The 11,200-nt window shown below is 42.4% G+C and overlaps 1 protein-coding gene and 1 long non-coding RNA gene across 3 annotated transcripts in view; one reads left to right on the top strand and one right to left on the bottom strand.

Moving 5' to 3' along the window:
• Positions 1-1,389: 1,389 nt before the first annotated feature.
• On the bottom strand, positions 1,390-3,765 carry LOC130517210 (uncharacterized). The gene is made up of 2 exons (XR_008947659.1): positions 2,687-3,765; positions 1,390-2,339 (listed from the first exon to the last, which is right to left on the bottom strand). It is a non-coding gene; the product is annotated as an uncharacterized LOC130517210 (long non-coding RNA).
• A 172-nt stretch (positions 3,766-3,937) lies between these two features.
• The window catches only part of pde8a (phosphodiesterase 8A), a 33,784-nt gene continuing 26,521 nt past the window's right edge, over positions 3,938-11,200 (top strand). Inside the window, exon 1 of one of the 2 annotated variants that reach the window (XM_057018954.1) lies at positions 3,938-5,335. In XM_057018954.1, the coding sequence (XP_056874934.1) occupies positions 5,183-5,335 (153 nt within the window). In that variant the 5' untranslated portion in view covers positions 3,938-5,182. The remainder of the gene's footprint in view (positions 5,336-11,200) is intronic. The other variant, XM_057018945.1, reaches the window with a different exon arrangement.

Genomic DNA, 11,200 nt, shown 5'->3' with positions numbered 1-11,200 from the left:
TCATGAAAGACGTCCCTCTGGGATTGTCCGTGCACCGCTTGTTCCCCTCACTGTAATTACACAGACAGGTATGTTATTAGGTGATGGTGAAATGAGTGGGAAACTTAGTTAGCTGCAGGTCACAGCTCCATAAAAATGCTTCTCTTCGTTAAAATTTGGGTTTATTTTTTATAACAGTCCCTCTGTTTTACCATCTGAATAACATTGTGTGACTTCCTGCTCCTTTGATTATTAACTTATGTCGATGGTTGGTCTCTCAGGAGATTTACTTGATGCCAGATATGCTGGTGTTGATTAAAAACAGCTATTAAAACTTGACTGGATTCAATGTGTTCTTAATACAGAGTAGAAAGAATCAACAGTAAATCCACATTTGTGGGGATCCAGGCTGCAATTTGATGTGTTTAACAAGGCCTCCTTCACTTCCTACACCCTTCTATTCTAAATGAATGTTTTCCGTTGCATGATGACCAAGAAGAGGAGCCTCCCGGCGCACTGCACACAGATGAAGCACACACAAATATGACTGCAGGGTAGGGAGGTAAGTATTAACAATTTAGTGTGTCTGGAGACACTAAACACTACATCTTTAAAAATCTGTATATTGCTGATTTGGGGGAGTACTGTAACAAATTAAACCATATTTAGTTATGGGGAAAATGCTTAAAACACGTGATTTATTTTAGTTATGATTTAGAGAAGCCTTTTTTGCATGATGACAGTTGTATTAAATTTTCAAATGTATAAAATAAAACAAAACAATAAAGCTAAAGGCAATCATTTCAATTCAAACTACTGTGTTAAGGATAAAAACCATTTCTTAGGAGAGGACGTGAAAATTCACAGCTCTACTGCCACCATGTGGAGGCGACAGAGAACAACGCTAAAGCTGCGTGGGTCTGGTCAACCTTCAGACCCACGGTGGTGAAGGTACAGTGTGATCAGCTGGTAACAGGAAAAGAAAGTCTGAGGAAATTTTTGGATGGGTTTCTGTGCAACAAAAGTTTCATGTGGTCCATTTCAGCCACACATTTATTTTGCAAAAGTGGTCATTTACGCTTGAAATGTATCTAGTTTTTAAAACAATAGCATCAAATCAATTGCAGAAATATTCTTGTGAGTTTTCATATTAATCAAGTAAAGAAAGAAAATGTTATTGTATATATTCCTAACTTCAGTAGCCTAATAAATCTGTTCTATATAGGAATTATAATACTATAACATTCAATTATGTTGGGTTCTTTATTTCGGCATTAAAATGTGCAGAGTTTGCCCTAAAAGTACACATCTGAATGGACTTTGATGGTTTATACTGGGGAAGAACACCAGACTGACATCTTCACATTTTGTAGATTGCAGAATAAACCAGATGTTTGACAGCAGGACAAGTAAAACCACACAACAAGTTTAATTTTCTACATCAGCCTGCAGCTTAAGGACATCAGCAGAACGGTCAGTAATGATCAGTGACAGCCAAACATATAAAAATGTCATTTCAAAACACAAACAAACACATCCATACACACAGATAGGTATTATATGAGGGCTGAGTGTGGGACATTATTACCATATTTACTATGATTTAATTAAAAACCAAATACAGCGAGTAGCCATGAAGGGAGCCCTGCCCTTTATAGTGGTCACATCATTGAGTAGATATAAATATCAAACCCTCACATGATTGTGTTACTTAAAGCAGAACATCCGTCTCCCCCAGGGGCAGGGAGTCACGATTACACAAACACAAACTTTATTCTCTTTCTGACAAATTAATTATTTAAAATGACATGAACTGCCTACAGTAGTACATTGCAGCATACACTTTAAAATGACTACAATAATAATACAAATAATACAATCTCCCTCATGTAGCAGTTCAGTGTAGATAACCATAATATTGTTCATTGTTTTAACATTAGGATCTTACAAGTCCACTCATTATATAAGGATTGTTTAAACAAGTTTCAAAGTTCATTTAAATCAAATGTGAAGCTGGAAGTGAGAGCGTCAGTAAGCAGACAGTTGTGAGACCTGGTTATCATCGGCATGTCCACAACACACAGATGTCTGGCAGGTCCAACAAAGGGGACAGATGATGTGTTCACTGACCATAGGAGTGGTGGGCGGAGCCACGGGTCGGTGGTGAGATCACAGAAGATTGCAGCAGAATGCAGGTCTCTGCGGACCTTGGATGTCCTCTCCCTGGGTACACTGGTTCCCTCCTACAGACCAAAAACTGCCCTGACCCATTACTCTGATGGATGGAGGAGAGAGGGCCCGTGTGTGTGTTGCGATTGTCCTCATGTGGAAGTGAGTTCTGAGGGCATCCACCGAAACACCTGTGAAGGAGTCCAAGGTAGTGTTCTGTGTCAATTGGACTGCAGACAATGGGGAGACACACCAACTGAAACTGGTTCAATGACCCTACCAACGACTCTCAGGTGACCACCCAGATAATTAGCATGCTAATGGTCCACAAGGGCTCTATTTTCAAGCTCTGTCCCCAGCGAGTTCAGAACTGAAGACGCCTTCTGGATAGAAGGTGAATTGTCTTAAAAAGTGAAGAAAAACAGTCCAGTTGACACAGAAATCTACCCTGGATTACTATGACCTGGATGATTGGGAATCTACACAGACACCTGTGAAGGAGCCTCAGAAGCTCAGAGGGGAGAGAAAGCCAGCATACCTGTCCAGAGTCTCCATCGGACTTCATAAAAGAGCTCTGTGGCCATCACGTTACACCGTCCCTGCATATGTTGACCCTGCTAGATCTCCAGAAACAAACTGGAATCACTGGTGAGTGTCACAGGTCCAGGAAGGCCTGTAAAAACAAAGACCAGGAGACTTATTCTGAAGAATTCTGAAGATATTCTGAAGAACAGCTTGAGTTTGGATGAGATCTTTAAGAGAGTGACAACATGATGACAGTAATCATTAAAGGCGAAAACCTACAGTAAAATCACATGACTCATGTGATTAACCTAGGCAAATTACCAAAACATTTACTGTAATACAAAAAATGTGATCAGGCAACTGCTCTGAATAATACACATACGCTCACGTGCGCACACATGCATGAGCACGCACACATTTGCTTGTATGTTAACTTCCTGTCCAGAGGCCAATCAATGTTTGTGTGACACCATTTTAATTGATCAAATTAAGTGTAAGAAGAGACAAAGCATCATGAATAGCACAATAGCACATAATTATATATCTTTACTGGAATCTTTTACAAAAAGAATGTGGAGTAAATAGCAGTTTTCCTGCATGAAGGGTCAAAGGGCTCCTTTCTTGAAGCATCTCCATGAATAGATTAAATACGTTCTTTGTTTCTGGGTTTCACCACCAGTACAACTATCTCGCCACTAGGGGCGACATGCTCCAAAAAGCAACATGCTTATATGGAATATCGCTCCTCATAAAATAGCGCGGTACTGCAGCCTAACACTAGAGGGCGACCACCATGCTTAGTTTATGTGAGCACTGGCCTGTCCAGAAGGAATCAGGAGTCTAACAATGATTTTACCGAATCCACAACTACCTTATTTAGGCTCTGTCTAAGGTGCTTTTACACAATTTTACAGATGAATTTGGATCATAATTGCATAATTGCGATCAATAAACAACAAACGACAAATACACTCAGATCGGAAGCTGAGGTGAAATGATCACCCGGAAGCTGTTTTCGCCGGGTCTTATTTTTTAGTTCTATTTTTAAGAGGAATCCGCAGAATCCACAGAGGCAGGTGACCTGCAACCAGGCTGCGGGAGGGGTTTTTCCAGGCTTTCAAAGTTCCCACGGAAAGCGAAGGACCACCCAGCGGCGCAGAGCACGACGCCGATTAGCTGCGCGGCGCTCATTTGCATTAACGTCAGTAAAGGCTGTAGGTCAATCCTTGCGGGTGCTTTTATTGGATGTGCCGCTGTCAAGCAGCACTGAAGAATTAGAAGGGCAAACGCCAGAAAAGGCAGAGAAAAGACAAACACAATATCAGCGTTATGTAGCTCGCTTCTGCCTTAACTCCGCTGTCGTCAGCCGTGGAGAACCGCGCCGTCCCCGATTCTAGATCCGAAACTTGTTACGCACGGAGCGGTCTCTCTCTCTCTGCCTTTCTCTCCTTTTTAAAGGGGTTTTTCCCCCTTCATTGCGTGTCTCTCTTAAGCGATTGCATTCTCCAGAGGTTGGAGGCTACATCCACATCTTACAAGGCTGACAGCAGCTTCTACATCCTCTCCTTCCCTCCCAGGTAGAATGAGAGAGATTCGTCGAGCCTGGTAGCCAAATGCACCCGGGTTTGGACCTCTCAGGCGGATCATCCTCAACCGGGCAGCGGATGCGTGAATGGAGATTGCAAAACCATCCATCAAGATCTTCCTGAACCGATGAATCTCGCCTGATAAATGGAGTGTTCTGTCGGACTACATGACATGTTTTACCCAGGGGTTTTGACATCGGAGCAAGCGGCCAGAAGACCAGCCTGCAGTGTGAATATTTCAGCCTGTTGATGATGAGCCGCTCAGGACTGGAGCAAAGTGTCGTGAGAACCGGTTTGTGGCCCGTTTCTTGAGCTGAAGTGGGCCAACAGACTGTCATAGAGAAAAAAGGCATCCTTTTCCTCTTTTTTTTTTTTTTTTTTTTTGTTGTTGATGGCTCCGGGGTGGGGGAGGACGACTACACATGAAACCTTGGACGCTAAAATGGATAAAACTATTGCGTGAAGCTGGCGGGGGACTGCGTGGTGTCCTTTCAGGCCTACTTGGTAGATAACAGTGAAGTTGAGGGGGAAATGGTGATGTGGTACGAAGAAGGCTTGATAAGGAGACAGAGTGAGGGATAAAACCGTCTGATGCAAAAAGGGGATCAAGTTTTCCCAAATAAGACAGCTGTTTTGATTAAAGACCCCCCCCCCCCAATTAAGTTCATGTGAAAAAGAGAGGAAATCAGCTTCCTGGCTGGGGGTTGCAAGATATTATCCATGCCTTATGTCAGCGCAGTTGGAGTACCAGCACTGGTGCGGCCTAGATGATACATATTTATATATATAGATATATATTAAAAATGAATCCCTGAAAGGGAAGAGTGGAACTTTTATACCTTGTACCTAAATTCCTAGAAACTAGGGTAGCCTCAAATTAAAGCACTTGTGCAAAAAAAAAAAAGGCTGAAGTGGGTTGAAGCATGGGCTGTGCTTCAAGTATTCATATCTCTGATAGGGTGGTCTACCACAGTGGAAAAGAGTCCGAGGATTCCCACTCACCCCAGCAGACTAACGCCACTCAGCATCAAGGAAATCCTCTCTCTGGACTACCCCTCAAAGCCCCCAACTGCAAGGTGAGGGACCCCACACTCATTACCATAACACAGAGGCTGAAACGTTTGTTTTTCAAGGGTCCGTGGTGTGTCTTAGATAAAGTTCTCCGCCACAGTTTGGCTGATTTGTGACATGTTTATGGTGTGTTTTCATGGACCACATTACAGACAAACGTCTTTTTGCTTACTTTACCTTTTTAAGACCTATGCCATGAAACGTACTCTCTGAAAGGTCACAGGGTCACGGGTCTGTAGACCCAGCTGAAATATTTATGAATGATGATGGAATTAGCATTTGTTGCCTTTTTCAGGCCCGCGTGTGTAATTTGTCACAGAACCGACATGCTGCCAAGGCTGATTCTTTCTATCTGACACAAATTTGGCCTGTGATTGACTGTGTCTGCCTTCTGATAGGATATCCCCACTTACGTGATCATAACAAGGCATAAAATCTGTGATTCATGCACTTAACAGCACAGTTGGCTTGTAGAAAGACACATGTGAGCTCATATGGAGCAAAAGTGTGAAAAGGAGACGAGCAAGTGAACGGCAATAAGCTGCATATTTGCCCCCCTCAAAGAAAAGTTTGTGGCCAGTGTTTTACATCAGTGCTAAAAATAAATAAACAACTAAATAAAAAGGCCTATTTGTGCACTGGCCTGTAAACAATTAAACAAATGGGAAGACAGAATGTGAGTGACAGTGAGATTTATGTGCAGCAACCCGGTGAAGACTTTGGCTTTTGTGTCAAAAAGGCCCCATTCCACAATCCAGCAATAGTGAGTTCAGAACAGTTATTATATTTCTAAATTAAGATGTAGCCTCAAGCGTTGGCAGACTGGTAATAAAACGCTGTAATGTTTGCGTGTACATCTGCAGGCCTCTCCAAACACAAAACGTCTGTTTGTATAAAGTGCAATCCTGTGAATTTAGCAGTGACTAGAGGTCTCTGTGCTGGATGTTTTCCTCAGTACTGTAAGTGCGCGTTCGTCCCGACGGTCCGCAGGGTATTTGAGGGTCTCTGTCAGGCTGAATTTTGTGGCCAAATGTCAGCGAAGGATGCAACAAGAAGTCGACGTGACAGATGCCCCAACATCAAGATGCCCTCCCCGCTGCCTTTGATTGAATTAGTCCTCTGATTGAGTTAGGCTAATGGAATCCAAATCTCCTTCAGCTGGAAATGGTTAATCTCTCCTCTGTAAGGTGTCATGTTTAATGTCCTCTGTAGGTACTCCGGGGCTGCTTTTTATGTAGAACCTTTAGTAAAAGGAGTCAGTTGAAGATCCCAAATATGCAACATGCCATGATGCATTCAAGGACACATTACTATACATACAGTAAGAGATCAATAAGGAGGTTGCAGTGTTTGTAGAGTATTTTCAATGAAAGAAATGTAAATGGTGGATTTAAATTGAGATATGGGGAAGTAACGGCCTGATCACTCAATCATGACCAGAGCTGCTACCTTTACCCTTATATAGTCTGGATGCTATAGTGATCCTTAATTCAACGATCAGTTATATTTCTGAGTTTTAGCTTTTGTCTGCATTGTGTAATTAGCCAATGAAAACATCAAATAAAACCCTGTAATTACACAGAAGGTTGTTTTTGACTTGTGTAAATTAGGAGATGGAAACGCATGTGATGCCTCTTTCTGCTGATGGCATCTGTTCACGTGCTGGTTTTTTTTCCCCCTTTAATCAGTGTTTTGTCTTCATCTCCTGACAACTGTACCCATGGCCAATGCTAGCTAGCTTCTCAGTTAAAAACAATTTGGTCATCCCTCTTTTTCAATTTTCCCTTCCCACTCAGTGCTGTTATGTGTTTTCTTTCTGGTTTGCAGTCTTTTCTTCTGCATTTAAAAAAAATAATAAATCGCAACCTGCATTGGCTACATCGCCATCTTCTGACAAAGGTAGCCTTCATTTCAGTTGATTTGCACCTCATTAGTGTTCCTTCTTTTTTATCTCAGCTCTTTTGCAAAATGTTAAGATTCGCTTCCAGTTTTCAGATAGATTCGAAAAAATTGTGTTGCATTACACGCATCCATCCATCATGTGAGGAAGGAGAATGTCGGCGCACGGCCGGCAGTCACCACACAAGCATGGCGTTATCGCAGCAGTGAATTTACTTGATGCAAATGTTCATTGTGCTGTATCGCTGCTTACATTTTCTTAGAGAGAGAGAGAGAGAGAGGGAGAGGGTGGCTGGTACAGAACATGTGCAGGCATCTACAGTGTGAGAAAGTTTCAATAGAAGTTTGGGGGTGTGATGTGAGTCTTTGTCAAGGGTATGTTGCCATCTGGCCTGCTTTGGCAATGATAAGACTCAAGTACAAGGTCCTGTGATAGTGTGCGCGTGTGTGTGCATGCATGTGCAGAGCTAAACAGGCACGGAGAGCCCTCAGCCAAGCACAACACAATTTATCTGGCCTCGATGTTTTCCCGTCAGATTGCCCCCACTCAAAGAAATCAAGTGGGTCTGGCCCTGGAGAGTGAGCGTTGACTGGGTTTTACCCTTACCTCTGACTATAAATGGAAAAGGGCAATAAAAGGTGCTGGGCTTATAAGTATCTGGAGGGTAATACGTACCACCTTGTTTGCTGGCTAATTCCCACCCAGCCGGCATTAACATAAGTGGTGGAATTGCGCAGGCATACTTCACCCCCACCCCCTCTCCATTCTTCATTAAAGCCCTCTTGCGTGCAGAAATGACAAGAGAACACACAAGGCTGCACTTCTAAAATTTCTGCTGGGAACCCCATTAGCCTCGTCAGCCAACAGCAAATAAGCTGGTCTCAGAATCAAACAACATATGTGGTAAATCATGCTTTATTAAGTGCTGTAGTAAGACATGATACACTGCTGGCCTGGGCAGCCTATTTCAATTTTTAAGTTTTCTCTCCCACTGTTCTTGTGTGTGTGTGTGTGTGTGTGTGTGTGTGTGTGTGTGTGTGTGTGTGTGTGTGTGTGTGTGTGTGTGTGTGTGTGTGTGTGTGTGTGTTTAGTCTTAACTTGAGAGTCATCGGGTAATTTATTCCAGGGGAGGGCAAAGGCTCAGCTCTGTGATGAATTAATCCACTGTGCTTTTTTTTTTCTTCCTTGGACGAGAAAAGGGAGACTGATAATGGCGCGTTCCCACTATCATAAAATATAGAAGATCAGAAAAAAACAATTAAGGATGCGCCAACCTTGGCAGTGCAGCCGGAGCGATATTTGATGAAACTGGTGCTTCTGGGACGACTCTGAGCTACGTTCTGCTGTGTTCTGTGGTGTTGCCATCTCAGCAGAAGCTATTTCTGTCCTCCGCTGGTACAAACAACGTGAGAAAAACTCCTCCAATTCCAATAGAAAAGTGGCTTATTCTCAATATTGGGGTCCATTCAGCTTATAATATAAAGAGATGGTGATGATGTAATGTACAATAGATGTCGTCTCCATTTTGGAGCCCATAAAAAAGGATTCACTTCACTTCAATGGTCCTGCTGTTTATCTTAACAGCTGGTGGTTGGGATCAAGAGGTGGGCTGTGCTCATCTGTCTCTGCCAAGGCTGACATGTGTGTATATATAATGGTATTTTATAGCCCGGGGCACGGTACCAACCACTGGCACAGCACAGCGGTTTGCAGATTTGATTTCCACCAAGAACAGAGTTTTTGGCACGTGTCAGCTTGGATTTTGCTTATCCTTATGATGTATTGATTTACATGTGTGGTTTGATCCTATCTTGCATGCTTGTACAGTAAATGTGCTTCTGGTGCAGCAGACAATTCACTTATGATGATGATTGGAAGCAGCGACATGAAAAAGAGAGCGCAGCCTTGTTTGTGTAATGTGGTGGAATTTCAGTTTTGAGTGTCAATTTTGTACAAATTTGAAGTAGAGGGATAATTAATGGAATATCAATATCATCCGTTGAGAGAAACATGGTCGCTTCAACATTTGGGGGGAGAACTACACTACCCATAATTCCAGTGTCAGGTCTGATTGTTGGGGACCAGCTTTTACCATGGAAATGTTTTATTTACAGCCCCCCTCATCTGATGGCCTTCAGCTGCCACTGTGTCTTGACCCGGACCCTCTCTTTCAAAAACTCCACACATATTGCTATGGCGCGGTCTGTTTACAGGTTTTACCAGCTTTTATGTTTGTTTGTTTGTGTGCTTACTTGCTTTTTTGTTTGCTAGGGGCCATTGCATTAAGCCACAGTCCATTTGCTGGGAATTGCAATAGACGCATATTCTTTGCTGTTTTTTTTAAAATAAATGTATTTAATTGTTTTTTAAGGTTGTTGGTCGTGAATATAAACTATTTTTTAAATTAAGTCCAAGCCTAAAATGTAGGACTTAAGGAAACGTCAGCAGATGCTTCGAATGATGAAATGCACTTATGTTCATTTAACCAATAAATAACTGATACATTCTTGCCTCCTTGGGTAGAATTAAAAGGTGACTTTAAATGTGTTTGAATGTCTGGAAGGAAATTTTTAGTAATTTAATCAAGGATCTGCCGTTAACTCCAATAATAATAATTAACTCCAATATAGAACTGATCTTGGGATCATTGAGCAACTCTCTGCCACCTTCATTTCGGACAGCGGGACTCGTCATCTCTGAGTCTGCTCGCTTATGAGGTGTCACTTCTGTTCATGCTCTTGTGCAACAGAACCCCCCCATTGTTTTTGAATGACTTGACAACCAAGGCTGCGTTCAGCTCCCTCCCCCAGGTCAAGAAGTTACTATCCTACGGTTAGCAAGTAATCATTTCATGAGATTATATAAATGCAACTACAGGTGTTTACATTGTAGCAGCTCTGTTCTCTTTCAGAGACTCACTGGAATGTAGATGAGAGTGGACCCTCGTCCACCGAGGGTCTTTATACCGCCCCAGTGACAGAGTGGCTTCCAAAATATATATCCAACGTGGGTGTGATATTAAAATGGAAATACGTTTCATGCAATTTCTTATTCTGATGCTGAGATTTCTCCACAGCTGTTTCAGCGCTGCAATATCAATTCATTATATATCCAGCCTGATGTAACCAACAGGCGGAACTTTGTGTTCTTAATGCTTTCCTGAACTCGCGATTGTTGTGACGTCTCTTCGTATTTTTGTTCTTTACTGAGGCCAAGTAGCTAACAAGGGCGACCATCTAAATTCTAGATGGGCTGGACCATGAGAACAGACGTTAAATTTTCAGTGTAGTTTATTTTGAAACTACAGTGAAAAATCCAGTTCTTAGCGTGCCTCCATAACTCATCAGTTATATTCCAAAATATCTTGTTTGTGTCAGGGGGAAGCTGGGAATCTCTGGTTTGCAGCAGAGTTGTTCTGAAAGGTTTATTCTACGAGCACAGCGGGTCTTTGGGGAGTCATGAGGTTGACGTCCATAAAACCACAAGTTGTTGTTGGACTTTTTGTGTAAGGTTTGTAAGTGCTTTTAGGCAGATTCTTTCTTTTCTCCCCCATTTTCTAACCTTTGTACAGAGTTTGTGTTCCCCCTGAATCCAGCAGTGGTGATTCTAGAGTATCAGAGAGGTCAGATCTCCTACTGTCACTGCAAACTTTGCACATTATCGCTGCTCTGGTTTTAAGTTTGCCGGCCCGCAGATGCCCCCTGCAGGCCCCAGACCCCCAGCAGCTGCCTGTTTACTTGTTGATAAGCGTCACCTTTGTTGTCCAGTCTCATTATACTGTAGAGGTTTGCTATCCTCATATTAGATTGGACTAGATTAGATTCAACTTTATTGTTATTGCACGTACAGGTACAGAGTAACAAAATGCAGTTTTGCATCTAATCAGGAGTGCAAAAGAAGTAGCAAGTGCAGATATAAGGAGTTAATATATACAATATGTGCAGTTTATATTGTTACAGTAGTTTACAGT

The sequence above is a fragment of the Takifugu flavidus genome, chromosome 2 (assembly GCF_003711565.1).
Source record: "Takifugu flavidus isolate HTHZ2018 chromosome 2, ASM371156v2, whole genome shotgun sequence".
Lineage (NCBI taxonomy): Eukaryota > Metazoa > Chordata > Actinopteri > Tetraodontiformes > Tetraodontidae > Takifugu > Takifugu flavidus.
The sequence above is the reverse complement of the archived record's forward strand: the minus strand, read 5'-3'. Positions and strand labels throughout refer to the sequence as shown.